This window comes from Eptesicus fuscus, chromosome 15 (assembly GCF_027574615.1).
Source record: "Eptesicus fuscus isolate TK198812 chromosome 15, DD_ASM_mEF_20220401, whole genome shotgun sequence".
Lineage (NCBI taxonomy): Eukaryota > Metazoa > Chordata > Mammalia > Chiroptera > Vespertilionidae > Eptesicus > Eptesicus fuscus.
In genome coordinates this window covers 61,640,533-61,662,200 of record NC_072487.1, presented here as the reverse complement: position 1 = coordinate 61,662,200, position 21,668 = coordinate 61,640,533, and the positions used below count along the sequence as shown (strand labels likewise).

The window sequence follows — 21,668 nt, the reverse complement described above, 5'->3', positions numbered from 1 at the left end:
AAAGGACTTGACCCAAAATGGGACTCTGAAGGCTGCTTTCTTCATATCTAGGACTTTGGGAGATTCATGAGCCTTTCTTGCTGAAACTCACTAGTGGTTTTATATCTACTGTAGCTTTTCCCCTAATACTTCGTGTGATTTTGTGTTTGTTTGTTTTTTCATAAAATAGAAGCCCATGCCCATACTTCTCCTCAAGCTATAATTTATATACTATAGATTTTGAAATATGGTACCAATAATTTCATAACAACTGTTAACCTAGTGAATCTTTTTATTTTATTTTTTACTGGTAGGATCTAGAAGAATTGAATTGTGAGAAGGCATCAGACAACATCATTATGAGACTGATGGCATTATCATTCCAGTACAGCTATTGTTGGATAATTTTATATGCCAAAAAAACAAACTCAGAGTAAGTAAACATTTCTTCATCTAAAGTCACATTCATATTTTTTAAGTTTTATGCAGTCCTCTTCATGAATAGAAGTAGCTACACTACTTTTCTGCTTGCTCATCTAGTTTGCCTTACTTAAGTCAGGGATTATCAAGGTGGAGGCATGCCCATAGGCAAACAAATTGAAATTTTGGAGGTATGCTTCCCCTGGGCATGCTGTACAAATCATCCTCTCCTCCTCTACCTCCCTAAGAATTGCTGCTTTAAGTATTTCACTTCTTATTACTTTTTAATTCTGGACTTGTCTGTTAAAAGATAAGTCATTCTTAAATCACTTCTCTCTAAAACCTTATTAAATATACCAACTAATGAGCATCTTGCAATACTTTTTTCATTAATGTTCATTAATGAAGAATTATTAAAAAAAAATCCATGCCAAGACACTGGCCAGTAAGGGGATGAGTTAAATTTATCCCCTTCCTCCCCACACCCTAGCGTCCCCCAGATTTAACAATATTTTGTAAAAATGGAAGTGGAAAAATAATTTTTTTTTTCAAAAAATTTCAAGTAGACAAATACCCATGAGTCTGCCATACTAGTATTGTGTTAGCCAGGTTATTTTAACCAGTTAACTGCCACACGTCCAAAATGGAAACCATCCCCACACGCCATGATATTTTGAATTTAATTTAAAAAATCAATTTGCAATGAATATTATAAAAATAAATATATTACTCACAATTCAGATGTTCTTGAATATTTTCAGTTGAAAATTCTCACGAAAAATTATTTTTAAAGCATCTATAGACACTTATGGCGTACAAAGGGTTAATAACATGAACTATGGAAAACAAAATGAATTTTTAGTAAGTATAATCAGATGTAAAGTGAATGGAAGTATAGTAATATAATTTTTTTTAGGTATTATTTTACAGAAAAGACACTTCATCACCTTGCACTGATTTACGCAGCTTTAGTTTCATTTGGACTAAAATCAGAAGAACTGGATGTAAAGGTATTCTTTTCCTCTATGTTTGTTCATAAATATTTTTCATAAACCAAAATTATACTCAAACTCATATACCCAATGAGAAGAAACATTAAATAGGTAAACCAAAACTGCCTAAAAGTCTAATAAAGAACAGTTTTCAAATTGATAAATATTATTTCCACCTAAACTTCTGTCCTAAAAGTCTATAGTTTAATAAATATAAAATCATATTTTATCTGTTAATTACTACTTATATTTATTTGAAACATAGCAGGATATGAATAAAAATAAACATATCCCTTGATCAAAAATGCTCACTTATGAAAGATATACTAAGTTCTTATCTGCTGTAAAATGGAAATCTTAGGACATATATTTTGGTAACTTCTAATTAGTCTTCTTTCTTAGCTCTTTTTTCAATGTCATTGCTCTGAAATTTACACATTCCTCCAAATCTGGGGCTCAGTACTCTTCTATTATCAAATATTCTCAAAACACCCAAAACTTAACAATAAAATAAAATTGGGCTCAAACAGTGAACTTCTGTGCACTCTATACATATTTAATATAAAGAAAATCTTTCTTTAGAATACTTATATTCCCCAGATATGTACTAACAGATTTATATTTGAAATTCTTGTGAAATAAAAAATTGTCATAATTATTTTTTGAGATTGGTACAGTCCTTGCTTTTTAAATTTTTACTACAGGACAGCATGTTTATATTTCTAAGACATCATTGTTTAGGCTAGTTATTGCTCTGTCCACATTAGACTGCTACCCCATGAACTATCTTTCCTTCAAAGGAACCTAAAAGAAGATAAAAATAGAAATGAAAGAGGAAGAGAAAGACTGGCATTTCAGAAGAAAGAAAGGCATGGAGGGAAACACAAGTGACAGACAGGAAGCAGGGGAAATGACGGAATTCTTTCTTAGAGTTTAGTTTAATACACACACACATTTTTGGCAGCATTATCTTAGTATTAAATAAGCCAAAATGCTAGGGATGGCTACTCTAAATCAAAACCTTTTTTAAAAAAAAAATTGATTTCAGAGAGCAAATGGGGGGGGGGGGGGAGAGAGAGAGAGAGAGAGAGAGAGAGAGAGAGAGAGAAAGATCGATCAATAATGAGAGAGCATCATTAATCGGCTGCCTCTTGCATGCCCCATACTGGGGATCTAGTCTGCAATCCCGGCCTATACCCTGACTGGGAATCAAACAGTGACCTCCTGGTTCATAGGTTGACGCTCAACCACTGAGCCATGCCGGCCAGGTTTTTTTGTTTTTTTTTTAATAAAGCTTCAAATTCATCTGCAAATATCCTTTATTTTTAACTTTTGTTTTTAACAAATCTTACACTATCTTTTTAAAGTTCTTATTTTAGTTGAGAACTACTAGGTTAACCTAGAAAAAGCAAAATATTAAACATTATTAGTGATAGCCAAATTGCTTTTTCTTCTAACATAGATGAAATAGAATACCAAATAGATTTAAATGATGTTATTGATAAATGTCAATGGAAGTGAAGAAAAACAATTTAGTTCCAAAAATTGGAAACTACAATAATATCATTCTTAAAGAAGGAAAGAAAATTGTTTATCCTCACACAAAAAAATGTCCTGGGTTTCACATAGACAAATTAATAAATTATATCTAAAATAGTGCTCAAAGATTAGACTCTGCTGGGGTTTTTTTCCTTCTAATTATAAACAATTTTTGAATGATACAATTTGCTTCCAAATATTTTCTATAGTTTGACATTAAAATATATTTTTCAGCTAATAATTGCTCCAGGTGTGGAAGAGACTGCATTGATTATCCGACAAATTGCTGACCACAATTTAATGACTTCAAAGAGAGATCCTCATGAATGGTTAGATAAATCCTGGCTTGAAGTTTCACCATCTCAGGTGTATTTCCTAAATAAATAAGTTAGATATTTTCATAGCAAATATGAATACCTGTATTTGAATTCTCTTTTTGGTAGTATATTTTGTTCTCCAGTGCTTGCATGAGCATATATGACAATACCATCATGTACAACATTTACTTAGACCATTTTCTAGAAATATTTGTATTTGTTAATTTCACAGAACTACTTTAATGGGATCTTTTATAATGAACTTTCAAATCTAAGGTGATGTAATGACTTCAATGCCTAATATATTTAAAAACATAACTATTTTTCTAATTCCTAAATTTAAACATTTAAAAATATTAAATTTATTAAAAGAATAACAAAATTTTATCATTTCATGATTTGTCAGTAATTCAATTATATTATTGAAACTGAAAGTAGAGTTTTAAAGTACTTATAAGATTAAATAGTTAATTTTTAGAAATTCCTTTGGTTTGAGCATAAATATTTCCAAGATCTCATACCAACTCAGTGTTTCTGTTACCTTTATTTTTAAAATATATCCAAATCATGAAGCCATTAAAAAAAGAATGACAAGGCTCTTTATGTACTAACATGGAATAATCTCCAAGATAGATTGTTAAGTGAAACATCAAAGTTGCAGGACAGAGCATGCAGTATACTACCATTAGTGTAAAACAAGGGGAAATTAATATTTATGTGTTTTATAAATTAATAAAATACCTCTGAAAGGATACCCAGAAATGATAACAATAGTTATCTCCATAGAGAACTGGAGTAATGGGGTGGGAATGAGACTTTTCACCTTCTAGTACTTTAAAAGTTTTGAACCATGTGATTTTTACTTATTCAAAAATTAAAATTATAAAACAAATAAAATGAAATGTTCGTATGTATTAAATCACAGAACTTTTACGTGCTTAAACAGAACACAATACTATCAGCAAGTATGGGTATAATTAGCTATGACATGTATATGTGTGTCCTACCAAGATATGTCAAATCTGCTCACATGTCTGTCATTTGATAAAAATCAGAGAGGGTACAAAACGCCAGTGCAATTCAGGAAAAAGTGAAATATAGAGATGGCTGCTATATTTCTAGACCTGAAAACATACATTTTTAGATTGTCAAGGTCAGTTCTGGTCGATAGAAGTTAGTCTTTAAAACAAGGCTTTCCTGAGATTTTAACATCTCTTTAAGTATCATAAACATGGTTCATCTTAATCAAACAGTGATAGTATATGGTATACAAAGGGAGAGCTAAAGAAATCTTGAGGTCCTATACTAAGTCCTGTAAAAGATTTCTCTTTAGAAAATGTAGCATTGGTTAAAACAATTGTCATGTGAAGAAGATGAACTGTATCACATCTTTTTGAATGCGTGATTAGATTGAATAAACTTTCAGGTCCTTCGCAATTCTGAGAGTGTATGAAAGTTTCTTTCTCTCCTAGCTATACTTTTTTCCAGACATCTCAGACTGAATGTAGGTGCAATGACAAAAGTTTTAATCCAATAGAATGAGTAGAATAAAATGAGTCACTTTTAAAAGTCCACTGGCTGATTATTCCTTAAACTCTTTTCTAGGAAGAAATGTACTTACTTGATTTTCCATGTATTAACCCATTGGTGGCTCAGCTCATGTTAAATAAAGGGCCTTCACTCCACTGGATATTATTAGCAACTCTCTGTCAACTTCAGGAACTCCTACCTGAAGTTCCAGAAAAAGTGTTAAAGGTTAGTTATTTGAGATCTATATTCTTATAAAGGTTTATTTCCTTTCCACTGAGTATGTATTTTTACAATAAGGGTATTCAAAATGAAGGTATCCAAGTGTAATTGTTTTGGACTTCACGTAGCAAACAAATTCCTTGAGCTAAATTTTATATAGAATTCTCATAGGTTGTCAATCACATTATACATTTTAAAGTTACCTTATACAGATAATTCAGTAGTCAGTTTATTACAATTTAAATCATTGTGAAATGTTATTGTGCCCCCAAATATTTAATTATAGACTCTATTCACATGGATTTACATGATCTCTTCCAAACAATCCTGACACCCTTCATTATAGTAAAGAGGACTTTAGCTTCATTGGTAAAATGTTAAATTTTTATCAAGGAAATGGTATTCATGTGTAACTTGTGTAACTAAAAATTATTTTATAACTGATTAGAAAATAGATGCAAATTACAATAAGTTTTTCATTTAACAGAGCCTAATTATGCTGTTATTACATGGGTCAATATAATACGTATAATAAACTACTTATTTATATTTAGCCTCCTTTCCATATAGATAAGCATTATTATGTATATTTATTTGACTGATGTTCATATTGTATTTGTATTGTACTAACTAATTTTTAAATATTTTTAGCATTTTTGTGACATCACTTCCTTATTCAAGATTAGTTCTTCTTCCATAACAAAATCACCTCAAATTTCATCATCTCAGGAAAATAGGAATCAAACTAGTACCTTCCCTTCTCAGAGTTCAGCTTCTGACCCTTCAGACTCTGCCATTCAAGAAGATGAATATTACCAGTGTTTACACTTAGGAGAGACAGTGCAGGAAGAAACAAACAGCACTTCAAACTATAACTTTTCCCTGATGGAACTAAGAGAAAGAGAAGTGCCGTGCGTTTTACCACCTGTGACTTCTTCCAGTCAGACCAGCTATTGGAAAGACTCTAGTTGTAACCCTAACATAGAGAAAAATCCTTTTCTGATTAATATGGAATCAAGGAACTCAGCTGGTAACTCCTTTCTAAACCAGAATGATTCACAGACAGATGTCTTTTCTTTAGCTCTAACACAAATGAATCGTGAAAGCAGAGTATCACCCATCAACACTCAGAAGAGAGTTGCCCTTAATTTTATAAATTATCAGAGAAAGGGAATACATGAAGCAAAAACACCTATAAATAAAGAAGAATTTGCCCCTACCTTTTCATTAGAAGGCTCTCAATCACCTCCTCATTGGAACTTTAAGGAAAATGTATGGGAACAACAGAATCACTCATTCAACCTACAGTATGGTTCAGAGCAGACTATGTGTGACAAATGGTACTCTCAGAAAGATAATTTATTCATTAATCAGCAAAAATGTCTATCAGATGAGTTAGAAGGCCTCCTATACAAAAGTTCAAGTGCTGGGACTAAAGAGACTTTCTGGAAAGAATTACCATCTGTCCCCAGTTTAGATTTGTTTTGTGCTTCTGATTCTAATATAAATCAAAAAGAACTCAACAGTCTTTATTTCTACCAAAGAGGTAGACCATGTTTAGGACAGAAGAGGCATGCTGAACCTTCATCTAACTCAGGAGACAGGAAGTCATTAACAGGTAATGCTATTCAATAGTTAATGAACTATTCTCAAATGTAACTTAAGATGCTATAACCATCTCAAAATTTTAGAAAAATGTTTTTGTTTTAATGACTACACTTAAAGAGTCTTCAATAACTTTTGCTTCAAAGGAAAAATCAAAATTCTAATTAGAGATAGCTAAGAAAATAAATGCAAATAAAATGTCAAATTCTTGTACCTTTAGATAAACTAAGCATTCAACTTCAGAAGTGAAAAACACAAAACAAATCTAAAAAAGCAGAAGACTAAAATCAACAAAGATTAAACAGAGAAATCAGTGAATTCGAAAATTAACTTATTTGTCAGGCAGGGATATTTAATGGACTAAAATTTATTAAGAGCTGCTTTTTAAAAACATCTTTATTGTTGAAAGTATTACATATGTCCTCCTTCCCCCCTATTCACCCCTTCTAGCCTGCCCCCACCCTGCTGCAGGGCTTCACCAGCCTATTGTCTGTGTCCATGGTTTATGCATATGTGTGTGTGTGTGTGTGTATGTGTGTATATATATATATGTATATATATATATATGCATATACATATATACACACACACACACACACACACAAGTTTTTTGGTTGATTACTTCCCACCCACCCACAAGAGCTTATTATATGCCAGGTGCCATTTTAGGCCTCTTATGTGGATTATTTAATTCTGACAATCCTGTTAAATAGATACTATTAGCTCTATTGTGCAATTAATGGTTCTGAACATTTAATCATATCAAATTTTTTAAAGGACAATTGTATTTCCTCACTTATGGTAATTACTAGAGGCCGATGCACGAAATTCGTGCAAGGGGCTTGGCCCCTCGCTGCCATGGTGGCCGCTTCTGCCTCAGCCCCTGCCTGCCACAGCTTCATCCGGAAGGACATCAGGTCTAATTAGCATATTATGCTTTTATTATTATAGATATCTTTCTTTTGTGTCATTTTTTAAAATATATTTTATTGATTTTTTTTTTTTTTTTTACAGAGAGGAAGGGAGAGAGATAGAGAGTTAGAAACATCGATGAGAGAGAAACATTGACCAGCTGTCTCCTGCACTCCCCCCACTGGGGATGTGCCCGCAATCAAGGTACATGCCCTTGACCGGAATCGAACCTGGGACCCTTCAGTCCACAGGCCTACGCTCTATCCACTGAGCCAAACCGGTTTCGGCTTGTGTCATTTCTTATTGCTACCTCCTGAACATCTAGAACAAAATGTTAAATTCTAATAGTCATACAAGGTGACCTTGCCATGATGGGAGAAAAAAAAAGGAAGAAGCTTAAGCTTCAAAGCTCCTCTTTTGCATAGGCCCTTTTGCAAAACCTGAGAGGTGGTCCTGAAAGTCTTATTTTCTTTCTTTTATTAAAAGAGAACCTCCAGGACTCACAAAACTTGGATTTGATCCCCTTTAATAGCCATAATTTCTTTGTTCTTGCTTTTAAAGAGAAGTATTTTATCCCTAGTTTTGTAAGAACTATTGGGAGGAATAGATGCTGAATTTTATCCAAACTCTTTTTGGTACCTATTGGGATAAATCAAGCATGTTTTCTCCATTGACTTATTAAGGATTGTATTTACAAGTTTAATAGTGTTAGATCATTGTTGCCATTTATATAATAAATCGAATTGGTTTTGAGGGGTGATTTTTAAAATATGCTAAACATGGTTGCTAATGTTTATGTTTTTCATATCTATATTCATAATGAAATTAATCTATTGTGTTATTTGTGCTTTGTTGCATTTTGACATGAGGATTATTCTAGCTTCATAAATGAACTAGATGAAAATTCCATCATTTTTCTACCCTGGAGCAAATTAAGCATGAAAATTATTATATTTTCTTGAACATAGGGCCCCCATATAGAATAATCCTCCCATTTTCTCAATGAGATTTCAGAAAATACTTTAAAATAAATTTTAATATTTAAGCTCTTAGAAATATAGATGGAATAGTCATTAATTTAATTATAAATATATATATTTTAAAATTTTATATAAACTAGAGGCCCAGTGCACAAAATTTGTGCACTCGGGTTGGGGGTCCCTCAGCCCAGATTGCAAGAGGGCTCAGGCTAGGCCAAGAGACCCCACCAGTGCATGATTGGGGCTGGGGAGGGATGTGGGAGGTTGGCCAGCCAGGGAGGGACCTCAGGAAGGCTCCAGGGCATGTTCGGCCTGTCTCGCTCAGTCCCGATCAGTGGGACCCCAGCAGCAAGCTAACCTACCGGTCAGAGCATCTGCCCCCTGGTGGTCAGTGCACGTCATAGCCAGCGGTTGAGCAGCCTTAGCATATTAATAGCATATTACGCTTTGATTGGTTGAATGGTCGACCTGCCACTGAGCATATTGGGCTTTTATTATATAGGATACTTTCCAATTATTTCCATAGAATAATTTCATTCAAATAGTTCACATAAATCTCTGATGATAGTATCTTCATATCACTATGGCAACTTTTGACTTTTTACTGTGATTTTCCCTAACACATCATTATCTCCAAATATATTTAAGATATAACACATGTTGAATTCATATTGATGCAACCCTAGAAAATTTATCCAGAGCCATTGGCATAACCTCAAGATAATCTCCATCTGTCCTTTAAGTATATTTGTGATATCTATTAGAAAATTATCTGCTACATTGTTTTTTAAAATTTGCTTATAACGGCATCCAACTTTTGCAATTATGAGATTATATTTCCAGAAATATTCACTAGAATGGTTTTAAATTTTTAGCTTCCTTTTATACTGATTTAATCACTCTAGGCTATTTCAGGCTAGCGTATATCATATAAAATATAGTTACGTCAGGTAGATTTACACATTACCACCATCTATCATATATTAGCTCGAGATAAATTTTACAACATTATATGTATGTGTGAAAGAACAGGCTTACTGAGGAAAAACTTAAAGACAAGAGTCTTTAATCAGGAGAGATTTAGTTATTTGTATAAGGTATGGCCATACAAATATGTGTTTATAACACTAATTAGTACTGGGTCATTAGGTATAGGTGCATTTATGCTAAAAATTTAATTTTAATAGTCATTATTTTATCCCAGTTTGAAAATTTTAAAACTTCACAGATGATGAAAAGACAAGACCCATCTGAATAGTTGTAAAAAATAGCTATACTTTATTATTTTCAGCACTAAAATGGTTTTCCTTTTTCTCCTTTTAACAGATCTCACGTGTTCACAACTACCGCAATTCAAAAAGCGACGTCTAGTGTATGAAAAAGTCCCTGGTAGAGCTGATGGACAAACTCGTCTGAGGTTTTTTTGAAGAAGAAAAAAAAAAAAGAATAGTGCTACATGCTACATTCCATTGTTTTTGTTGATAGACCAATCACAAAACGATTTAGATTTGGTCATACCTTAAAGAAAATGCAATTATTCTTAGGTGTTCTTGGTTTTCTATATTAAATGTTCATAATATACATTCTGCTCCATAGTTTGCATATTCAAATATCTCTGGATTGGCTCTTGTTAGGGAGCCAAAAGTGTGAGTTCAGCTTCCAAGGTCCTCTCCCAAACACCTCATCACATGGAATTGTTTGGAACAGCCCCAACTTCCCAGATTGGCTCTTGCAATAGAAATTTCTATTCTTTCTCTGAGAGTATTTCATTTCTCTGTGAGGTTTTCATGTTAGAGGGAGTTACTAGCATTTAGATTCATTGCTGGTGATAGTAATGCTGACCTTTGAGGTCTTGTGAGAGGCCTTACTCCCAAGTTCCAAGGCCCAGTTCAAACTTTGTAGACCTCACCAGAATATCACCTGTCTTTCTCATTGTGACAGACATAAGATACTCCTCCTCTTTCCACTGAAACTCAGCATACACCTGGATCAATACTAGGGTGCCCCACGCCTTGCCTCTCATTGTAGGAGCCTGGATATTCTCCCCAAATATTGAGCCCCACCCTAAAACAAGGGATCCAACAGATGGAGTAGCCTGAGTTGAAGGGGATGAGGAATGCAAACTAGCAATCCAAAATGAAGGCTGAAAAAAATAGGTTTTTCTGTCTTTTGCTTTATTTGGTTTGTTGTTATTTTTACCACACAACAGTTACTAATTTAATACTCAATTTAAGTGAAATGCCTTATTTATTTAAATTAACTTTTTAAATTTAATTTGGTATAGGCAAGTGCATATGTCTTTTCTTTTTTGATTTCTGCGTTTCCTGCCTTGCTTACAAAGATAGCTTTTACCCTAAAGCTATATAATTAATACCCTAAATTTTCTTCTAATGCTTTTGTATTATCTTTCTTTAACCCATGTGGGTTTTTTTACATAGTGTAATACAGGCCCAATTTTATTTTCTTCCAAATGGATAGCCAATAATGGCAGCACCATTTACTAATTAAGCCATCCTTTCCCACTGAATAGAAAAAAAAAAGTTATTTCTGAACAATTATGATCCATTGATCTATTTGCCTATTCTTATACCACAGTAACAGTTTTTGTGTTTTTCATTTTTTAAAATAATTTTATTTTGATTCAGCAGTTTAAAGTGTAACTTTTTTTTACTTTGTTAAAAATTTTTATTTATTAGTTTTTGAGAGAGATTGATTTATTGTTCCACTTATTCATACATTCATTGGTTGATACTGTATGTGCCTTGACTGGGTAGGGAACCCACAACCCTGGCTTATCGGAATGATGCTCTAACCAACTGACTACCCAGCCAAGGCCTTAAAGTAAATTAAAAACACACAAACACACACACACACACACATATATATATATATATATATATATATATGTTTTTTTAATTTATTTCAAAGAGAGGAAGGGAGGGAGAGAGGCAGAAACATCAATGATGAGAGAATCATTGATTGGCTGCCTCCTTTCACGCCCTTTACTGGGGATTGAGCCTGCATCCTAGGTATATGCCCTTGACTGGGAACTGAACCGTAACCTCCTCGTTCATAGGTTGACGCTCAACCCCTGAGCTACGCCGTCTAGGCAAAGGAAAATTTAAGAACTAGTAAGGCAAGCTTCACCCTTCCTTGTTTTATAAACACACACACATAGGGTTTTAAAAACTATGTTTAAAAACACTTGATTTTTCCATGTGAACTTTTAGATATTTTAACCAGTTTTCCTCAAAAGAAATAAAATAGGAATACCACTAAGTTTATATGAAATTGATATTTAATGATATTATTGAACTTTAATTTATGTAGACCCTGTTCTATAAACATCAATAAAAGCTTTTCTTTATAACTTGCAACTTTTGTTAAATTCTCAAGTATTTTTTATCATTTTGTCATTAAAGTGGAAATGGGATAGTTTCCATTTCAATTTCTAAATAGCTATTGCCAGTGTAGAAAATGCTTATTTTTCTATATATATTTTCCTATGTCATTAGTCCACTTCTTTTTTATTCAGAACAACCACTGAATTTTATCAAATAACTTGTTGGCATAGATTCTCTTCTTTAAACCATTCATGGAATGAATTGCATTGATAGATTTCCTTATATTGAACTAGCTTTGTTACACTGTATCTCCTCTAGATATATTATTAGATTTGATTTGTTTATATTTAGGACAGTTGGATCTGTGTTCGTGAGATATCTCTAGTTTTCTTGTATTATAGTACCAAGATTTTGCTGAAGAAAAAAGTGGAATAGGAGCAGTTCTTGTGAGTTGTTTCTATTTTACACATTAAAAGCTGTACATAATTAATGTATACAACTTGATGAGTTTGGGGATAAGAGAAACCATCATCACAATCTATTCCATGAACCTAGTCACTACCTCCAAAAGGTTCCCCCTGCCCTCTTAGTTATTATTTTTGTGATAAGAACAGTTAACATTAAATCTGCCTTGTTAGCAAAGTTTTAAGTATAGAGTATTGTTAATTATAGGCACTAGGCTGTAAGCAGAATCTCTAGAACTTACCGTATTTTCCGGCGTATAAAACGACTTTTTAACCCAGGAAAATCTTCTATACGCCCAGTCGTCTTATACGCCAGAAAACACGGTATTCTTCTTGTAAACTGAAATTTGTTTGTTAATGGAGATTTTTTAAAATGCTTGTTATTGTTAAGATCGAGAATGGAACTAGTTTAAATGGTGATAGAAAAGATCTAATGGAGAAGCTAAAGATACAGGAGAGAAAGGATAATTGATAGTGTGACATTTCAGAGAACGTTAATCAGATCCAGAGAACACATACAAGGGCTAGAAAGGGACACCTGAATTATGATCCAATGAAAGGAATTCAGATTGCTTAGATTTTTTAAGTTTAGTGGCCAGAACTTAGGGAGTACTTACCTAATGGCTTCTATTTTCTCTATTGTAACAATACTTACGCTCAAAAAAAATCTTCATTTATTTACTTATGGTTTTATACATAGTTATTTCAAGAGCAAATGCCAGCAATTGAGATATTTCTGTATATTATACATATGTCTATTTTTTACAAAATTCTACAAATACTTATAAACAAAAAATTTGTATTTCCCACTTCCAGCACTCAATCTCACAAGCAAACAGAAATCTGTGAAACTGTAAAACAAAATCAGACACAAAATGTTGCTGTCATAGAAAATAATGAGTTAAGCAGAAATTTTATTTCCAAGCTCTTCAAAAATTATTACAAACACAAATAAAATATCCATTTTAAAGTGTCTCAAATTAAGTCAAAGGCACACCATCAAGGAAAAACACTTATGACATTAAGAATCCATTTAGCTTGTAAGATTTTCACATTGCTTTGCTTTTAATCACTTGCAATATTCTGTAAGTCACATTTTAAACATATTTGAAAGCTATGAAATAATGTAGTGATTTTTTTTAAGTATAACCACAACTATGAAGTAGAGGAACTTAAGAAGACAAAGATCAGATCTCTGACATACACAAAACGGGGAGATCTAATACACAACACATTAATCTTTCCAAACAAGTTTGCTAACAGCTTCCATATTTAGTGTTAAAAATAAAACAGTCTTCTCACAAAAATCAAGACATCACTTGATTAATAAAGTCTGTTCTTTCCCCCAATTTTACACTGTCTTGCCTTCATTTTGAAATTATAAATTCATGAGAAAAGGACATATTTTGTTATGGTGTAAAAATCTTAAGAACAACAAATTACAAATATTCAATTTTTTAATAAAAATGTTTTCCTTCCCAAAATGTAAACATCCAGTAAATAAAACATATATAATATTTCAGGTCTAGAAACACTAATAATTCACTTATGAAAGAGGTGCATTTTTGTATATTTGGTGGTAGGGTTTTTGTTTGTCTTAAGTATAAAGCACTTCACCAAACAAACCAGGCCATTATTATTTAAAAGTCTTCTCCTTCACCCAGTTTCCTAATTTGAGTTGAAACTCATCAATTTCTGTAGAATTTTGGCTATAGGACCAGGCCACCGGGAAGGTCTGAATAGGGAAGTCATTTGGTTAGAGAAAAATGTTTCCGTGAGACTTGGAGGCAGTCATTCATCACTTGTGCCTGAAGGCTCTTAGCGAACTTCTTTCCTAATGGAAAGAGAATTTGGTTCATTTTCACTTTAGTAAGATTTACACATGAAATTAACAGTCAGCATTTCATAGGGCACTTTAGTATTCTCAAAGCAGAGAGTAACAATTTAAAAAACCATCCAAACCGTGTCACACCACTGAAGGAGTAGCACCCATGAAAGTGCTCTGTAAAACGAAAAATTCTATGCCAGCATGTAACTACTATCTTAATACCATACATGTGGGCATTTTTATTAAAAGGTACAACAGTACCTGATAGTATGATTACTTCTTTTTAGTATGCATAATTCCCTTTAACTGTATGAAAAAGGACCTATGATGATTATGTACTGTATGAAAACCCATACAAACACAAAATTTGAATATGTTGGCCCCAAAAGACTCTCATAATCTACTCAATGAACTCTTCCAAAAAAGGAAAAATGTGAATGAGACCCCATATAATGCATCAGGACCCATGAAATTTCTAATATGCCACCAAAGAGATGTTTTCATTTCAATATTTGGCTTTTAAAGCTCTTTTAACCAGACTCACACTTTTCCCCCAGTAGCTACATTAAAGCTTCCTCCATTAAAACAGAGATAGCCTGGCCAGTTTGGCTCAGTGGTTAAGCATCAACCTATGAACCAGGAGGTCATGGTTCAATGCCCAGTCAGGGCACATGCCTGAGTTGTGGGTTTGATCCCCAGTAGGGGGCGTGCAGGAGGCAGCCAATCAATGATTCTCTCCCATCATTGATATTTCTCTCCCTCTTCCTTTTTCTTTGAAACCAATAAAAATATTAAATAAGTGAAATGTATTCTGAAGCCTTTGAAAGAAATCACAGCTGGTAGTAGAAACAACTCTCCTCCTCTGGGGAGTCCTTTGTCCCAAGAGTAGCAAGTGAGTTGATAGCACCGAGCAGCAAATGACAACTCTGGGATGGTGTAAGGACAGAGAGTAGGATTCAGGTCAAGAAATGGCCGCCAGCTAACTCAGTCACAGAGCTCAAGGACATGAAGATAATAACATCTTACGAGGTAGTGCCCAAGAGGATTGAGACTCTCTTAATTAGGTGCAATCCACAGGCAGGGTAAATATAGACTAGTCACCCTTCAGGGATAGTTGTGCATTCGGCTGCTTTTCTTTTTAATTCCCCCAAGAAGAGTAGATATTCAAAACACAGTTGCCCAAATCCTTGGGAAGCCCTGTGATAGTGCCATGGGCCTAATTCGGCACGGTGGATTAAGACTCACCAGTCTTCAGAGTAAAGCACAGGATCTGGGCTCCCGGAAGGGGTTGCTGCCCGCTGGAACTCCGACCAGCAGGGCATCCTTGCAGGCATTCTGCATGCAGTACTGCTGGAGCTCGGCAGCCGCCTGTGAGACCTGAAACCAAAGGATGATAGCTTGACATGCCGCCCCCAGCCAGATCCACCCGGCAGCCCTTTGACATTCGGACAAATGCTCTTGCAGCCTGGCCACACTTTTTGTGACTGCCGAAAGTCTCTTTTTTGCTGAAAGTTCTAAAAACTGAACTCCAAAGAGGAAAGGTTACAGTTGCTATGAACTCTGATTTAGGATATTTTTGGTTGCTTATTTAACAAAAGAAAAAGCAGCGTCTCTGATTCATTTAGTATCCTAGTTCTGAGACTAAACTGGTAAAGAAACAGCTCATGCCAGTGTTCCCTTTACACATTTTCACTCATAAAGTATGCATTGATATATCCATGTTTGCCAAGTGAGCACACTGTTTAATGCATACAAGGCTCGAGTTTTATCCGGTGTGCTCAGAACAAGTTCTCCGCCGTGCTTGGAGGCAGGATAGCTTGCTGGTGAACAGCAGCCTCTGGGACCAGATTGCCTGGGCTCAAATTCAGCTGCATGAACATGGGCCGGTTTCTTAGCTTCTCAGTACTTGTTTTCTCATCGTGAATTGTATTTAGTAACAGTACCCACTTCATTGGATTGATGTGATGATTAAGTTAATGCATGCAAAGCACTCAGAATAGTGCTGACACGCAGTTAGCAACAGACTAGTATATGTGGCAGACTGCAGAAAAGTCACAATATTTTGCAACTCCTCCCACCAAAAGCTGGAGTCTGTTTACCCACTTCTTGAATCTGAGCTTGTTTTGTGACTTGCTTTGACCAGGCGAACATAGTAGAAATAATGGGCAAGTTCTGAGCCGTGGCTAGAAGCCCCTTTGCAGTCCTCTCTCTTGCTGTGATCAGAGTCCTAAAATCACCACCTAATAATACCAAGCTAGACGACCCGAGGTCTGTAGACGACCCCAGCCACCTGCCTGCCAACCCCCAGACACGTGAGTGAAGCCACCCCACATCACCCAGCCACCAGCCAGCCCTCCCTCTGACGGCAGATGCACAGGAGGGCCCAGCAAAGATCAGCAGAGCTACACAGTGGAACCAGCTTCAACTGCTGACCTAAGAATCGTTGAGTTAGTAAATGTCGTTTTAAGTCACAGCATTGGTTCCATGTTATTCTGCCTTTTTTCTTATCTTCCATTTGATGCATATTTGAAGATTTTCTTCACTTCCCATTTTTCTTTTCACTTTTTAAAATGTTTTTATTCATTTCAGAGAGAAGGAGAGAGATAGAAACATCAATGATGAGAGAGAATCATTGATCAGCTGCCTCCTGCATGCTCCCTACTGGGGATTGAGCCCGCAACTAGGGCATCTGCCCTGACCGAAATCAAACCTTGATCTCTTGGTTCATGTGTCGACGCTCAACCACTGAGCCACACAGGCCAGGCACGTCCCATTTTTCTTGCATTGAAAGGTGCTTTGTGTAAAAGCTCGCCTATATTGTACAGAAATAATTCTTATTGCTATTCAAGAATCACTACCACTTTGTGTTAATTTTCCAAGCTTCCAAATAACTGGAAAATCGACTCATGTTACAGTTACTATCTCGTTTCTAGAATGCTTTTAGGAATTTTGGTTTATTAATGTAATAATTATTTGTTACATAATATAAACACATAACACTGTCAGAATAATGTTTAAGTTTACTTTTCCCTCAATAGAAGTTTTATCATTTCACATTAATTATAATTGGAGTTAATGGTTATATAGAACAGTTACTAATTCAAAAGAAATCTGGAACCAATTGTGTTCATGCTTGCTACCTCTGTATCAAAGGGAACAGGGAACCCCACACATGAGTGGAAGGGGACTATCTCCCAGGACCCCTTGAAAAATGGGACTAACTGAACTCTTGCCTAACAACATGGTCAAAAGTGAAGGTGAGCCGAAACCGGTTTGGCTCAGTGGATAGAGCGTCAGCCTGCGGACTGCAGGGTCCCGGGTTCGATTCTGGTCGGGGGGAATGTGCCTTGGTTGTGGGCACATCCCCAGTGGGGGGTGTGCTGGAGGCAGCTGATCGATGTTTCTCTCTCATCGATGTTTCTAACTCTTTATCTCTCTCCTTTCCTCTCTGTAAAAAAAAAATCAATAAAAAAATATATATTTTTTAAAGTGAAGGTGAGAGGACATGCAGAGAAAATAAGAGCAAAAATGGACAGCGTTCCTCTAGCACTTTAGCTTGGGAGGATTCAAGCCCAAGCGCTCGGAAGCTGTGGCCTGCTGATGGAGGTGGGATAATGCCCACCCAAGTTACATGACTTCCCTTGGTTTCCACTCGTCTGAGAGGCTTCTCCAAAGCAAAGAAGGGGTCGTTGGATGGCTATGGAGCATTCCAGTCACTAGGAAGGGATACTAAAAATTGGTGCCCTGGTTATTCAGCAGCTAGCACGTCTGCTGAAGAGAAGGCATCTCTGGGTGTGCTGAGCACGTTCATCGAGCCCTGGGGTGAGGAGGCCAGACCTTGGATGGCTGTGACTCCCAAAGTGCTGCCTGTGAGAAGCCGCCAAGCACCCCAGATCTGCCACCCTGAGCACATCCCTCAACTACGTTTATTACCCGTGTGCCTTGAACAACTCACTCCAATTCTCTAGATCTCGGTTTCATCTCCCATAGTTATTTTTTAATGTAGATAAGAACTAGTTCCCTAGCAGCTTCACTGCGTAGGCATCGGGCTGTTTTCCTCTCCACCTCAGGTCTCCGCATCATCTTGAACACTTGCTACAACCTCAGTTTCAGTTCCCGGACCTCCTCTCCTCAAACAACCTTCTCCTCGATGCCAAGAGTCACAGCCAAGACCTGCTAACTGCTCCACAACTGAAATGTTACACTCCCACATCCTGCTTTCTGATCACCATCTCTCCTACCCATCCAGGGTGCTGCTTCCTCGCCTGGCTACACCTGCTCTTTGCTCTCAGAGAGAATGCCACCTCCCCCTACCTCCAGCCCATCACCAGGAGGCGTGCACGGTTCTGTCTCCATCCAGCCCAGGCTCAGGCTCTTTCTGGGCAGACCCTCAAGCCCCTTGCCCTCCACACTCACTTCCATCTTTCTGGCACATCTTCCCTGCTAACCCACGTACTTGGATCAACTACCCTTCAGGTGGGCACTCAGATTCCTGGGTGGCCAAATGCAGCTGGATGAGAAAATCATAAAGAGTGCAATGAGTCTCCGCTCTCACAGTAGCTGGGTCTTGAACATCACAAGGTGTCTGTGGGTGTGCCTGGTAAGAGAGAGATCCCTCCCCATCCCTCACAGCTCTCTCCCCCCACCCTCGCTCTGGAGAGTCCATTGGCTCCCTTTCCTCTGCCCCAAAGAAAACTTGGGCCTTCTATTTCACAAAGAGAACTGCTATCATACAAGTCCTTAAGTCCCTACCCAGAAACATCTATCTTTACACATATCCTCACCCCCCTTTCTTCCTGTCTCAAAAGGTGCCCCCCCATCCCAGGCCCCCTGTCTCCTCTCCCTGCAAATCTCCTTCTCCAATTGTTCCTTTGCTCAACTCAAAACATGGCTTTTTGTTTCCTACTTAAAAAAAAAAAAAAAGGTGTTTCCTCTTGAAAACCAGACTTCTCTCTTTTTAAGTCTGCCTACATTATTACAATCCAGATTCTGCTCCTCCTGCTACTGAAACCTCCCTCTCCAGCACGCCATAGGTCTCTCTCTCCCGTGTTTTGTACTCTGCACATCACTCATCATCTGAAATGATTTTATTGTTAACGTGCTTCCTGTTTCTCTCCCCCCCTAGAATCGCCGTGTGCTCAGTACCTAGGATCGTGCCGGATACGGAGAACCGGCCCACGAGGTCCAGGGACCAGCACCGCAGTGCTCACAGACACACCCTTTCTGCAGCTGATGTACCGGTACCAGCTGCTCAGCACAATCGCACAACAGATGCGCTTTGGCCAACTGACTCCACACACGCTGGACGTGGAGACTCAGCCCCTGGCCTCCTCTCGGCTCTCCTCTGGGCCTCCTCTTCTGCAGGTGCCGGTGCCATGCCCTGGTCTCTCTAATTCACCCTTTCCACCCCCGTGCCTTCCCATTGCATCCTTCGGCCTTGACCTCCGAGCTTCGGCCCATGTAGCCGAACGCCTTCTGGACGTCGCCTCGAAGCCCGCGGATCCAAAGCTGACCTCGCGTCCCCCTCCCTCCCCGGCGCTGAGCCAACGGCCGCGCCATCCCCGGTCACGACGCCGGAGCCCCGAGAGCGCCTCTCCCCCTCTCGGCCCATCACCCAGGCCGTCCATTCATTCGGTCGCCCCCGCATCTCCGGCCTCATCCTCGCGCGCCGACGAGGAAACGCCGAGGGGCGCTCAGTCCCGCCCCCCGGCCCCTGCGGGGACAGCAAGCCCGTCTCCCGGGCGCCCCGGCCGGCCTCCCGGCCCTCCCCGCGGGCCCACGTCCCCGCCGCCCCGGGAGCCTGGGTCCCGCTCGGCCCGGTGCGGCGGCTCCCATCCCTCCGGGCCCAACCGCGAGCCGGGGCCAGCGCGCCATCCTCCCGCCGCCCCGCCCGCCCCGCGCGGCCTCGCCCCGGCCCCGCGCCCCGCGCCCGGCTCGGCGGCCTCAGACGCCCTCCACCCCGAGAAGGGGGCGCCGGCTCCGCACCTTGATCCTCTCCACGCCGGCCTCCAGCTTGAGCTGCTCCACCAGGCGCTGCAGGGCGTACACGCTGGCCCCGGAGGACATGGCGGCGGGCGGTGGGCGGCGGGCGGCGGAGCGGAGGGCCGGGCCGGGCACCGAGAGCGGGGGCCGCCCCGGGGCGGGGACGCCGCTGCCCCGCCCGCCGCCCCACCCCACCCCACCCCCCACCCCCCGGCCTCCCCCCGCGCCCGGCGGCCCCCCGCCCCCCCCCCCCCCCGCGGGGAGGAGCCCGGCAGGTGACGGCGGTTTGGGTCCCAACTGCCAGGAACCCCACCGCCGCCGCCTTCTAAACCGGCGAGAGCCGCACCGGCACCGGGCCCCGCAGATCTCACGCTCCCCCGGCATCACCGGTACGTCTTCCCGCCTCCGCCAGGTACCGCGGTCTCCCTTCACTCACCGGGGCTACCTTCCCCCCACGGCTGCAAGGCCCTCTCCTCCGTGAACAGGGGAACGGGAGGTGTCTGCAGTGCTGCGTGGAAACAGCGGTGAGACAACCTGTGGTTTTCTAAAAGGATCCAGAGGAGACAGGGGAACAGGTCCCATAACAAATTACTTCACTTCCTTATGCCCGTTTTTAGGACTCTCCTGACTCACCAGCAGGTTTGTAGACAGACTCAGCTTCTGGAGAGATTTTCATGGGCTTTTATTTTTATTTTTTAATGTTGGGGGGGGGAGGAGGGTGGTAGAGAGAGAGGGGGGGAGAGAAACATTGGTGTGCCCGACCAGGAATCGAACCCACAACCTTCCAATGCACAGGATGATGCTCCAGCCATTGAGCCACACAGGCCAGCGCTTGAGGGGCGTTTTTGAGACTTTGGGAGGCAGTGGAACGTAGGGCTACTTGATGTCCTTTTGAGCAACCATTCAAGCATGCCTGCTTATCTCATTGCAAGTGTCCCTTCAGTGCATGTAGGCCTTCTACTAGTGAGTGGCTGATTATTCTGATGTCTCTGGAAGTTTCTTTCCTGAGCTGTCATCTTAGCTGCTTCACCGTGTACCCACGGCAACAAGAGGCCGGCAGCTGTTTTAAAACACACAACTCCAACCCTGAGGAGCTTCGCTTTTTTCACTCTGTACTACACCTCCAACAGGTGAGGAATTCAAACACCTGTTAAAAGAATAAAGAGCCCAAACCGGTTTGGCTCAGTGGGTAGAGCATCAGCCTTCGGACTGAAAGGTCCCAGGTTCAATTCCCGCCAAGGGCATGTACCTTTGTTGTGGGCACATCCCCAGTAGGGGGCGTGCAGGAGGCAGCTGATGGATGTTTCTAACTCTCTCCCCCTTCCTCTCTGTAAAAAAATCAATTAAGATATATATTTTTTAAAAAGTTAAAAAAAAAAAAAAAGAATAAAGAAACACGGGGTTTTAAATCATCAGTAGACACCCTCCTGCCCTGGATTTTAACAAATGAGAATGAATGGCTCCTGTTCCCTCTGAAGGTAAGGAAACATTTACTGAGCACTCATATTTGCCAGCACTTTCCTCCTATCTTGTTTAATTCTCATAATAATCTACTAT

The 21,668-nt window shown here is 39.0% G+C and overlaps 2 protein-coding genes and 1 long non-coding RNA gene across 5 annotated transcripts in view; 2 read left to right on the top strand and 1 right to left on the bottom strand.

The window, feature by feature from the left end:
* Window positions 1-10,060, top strand: part of SHOC1 (shortage in chiasmata 1) — a 62,637-nt gene extending 52,577 nt beyond the window's left edge. The window contains exons 22-27 of the mRNA XM_028145835.2: window positions 294-412; window positions 1,316-1,409; window positions 3,165-3,296; window positions 4,853-5,002; window positions 5,648-6,614; window positions 9,820-10,060. Of these exons, the coding sequence (XP_028001636.2) occupies window positions 294-412; window positions 1,316-1,409; window positions 3,165-3,296; window positions 4,853-5,002; window positions 5,648-6,614; window positions 9,820-9,920 (1,563 nt within the window). The 3' untranslated portion in view covers window positions 9,921-10,060. The remainder of the gene's footprint in view (window positions 1-293; window positions 413-1,315; window positions 1,410-3,164; window positions 3,297-4,852; window positions 5,003-5,647; window positions 6,615-9,819) is intronic.
* Window positions 10,061-13,197: 3,137 nt separating this feature from the next.
* On the bottom strand, window positions 13,198-20,216 carry GNG10 (G protein subunit gamma 10). Its single transcript, XM_054726993.1, has 3 exons — window positions 20,115-20,216; window positions 15,375-15,506; window positions 13,198-14,135 (listed from the first exon to the last, which is right to left on the bottom strand). The coding sequence occupies exons 1-2, from the start codon at window positions 20,193-20,195 to the stop codon at window positions 15,381-15,383; spliced, it is 207 nt and encodes a 68-aa protein (XP_054582968.1). The 5' UTR covers window positions 20,196-20,216; the 3' UTR covers window positions 13,198-14,135; window positions 15,375-15,380.
* A 219-nt stretch (window positions 20,217-20,435) lies between these two features.
* LOC114231666 (uncharacterized) overlaps window positions 20,436-21,668 on the top strand; it is a 41,502-nt gene continuing 40,269 nt past the window's right edge. For all 3 annotated transcript variants that reach the window (XR_008558244.1, XR_008558243.1, XR_008558245.1), the window contains exon 1: window positions 20,436-20,500. This is a non-coding gene — a long non-coding RNA (uncharacterized LOC114231666). The remainder of the gene's footprint in view (window positions 20,501-21,668) is intronic.

Excerpts from the sequence above, each read along its gene's own strand:
- GNG10 (XM_054726993.1), bottom strand. The coding sequence starts at position 20,195 with ATGTCCTCCGGGGCCAGCGTGTACGCCCTGCAGCGCCTGGTGGAGCAG. Across the intron at positions 15,507-20,114 it reads CCGGCGTGGAGAGGATCAAG|GTCTCACAGGCGGCTGCCGA; the intron begins GTGCGGAGCCGG and ends CTTTGGTTTCAG.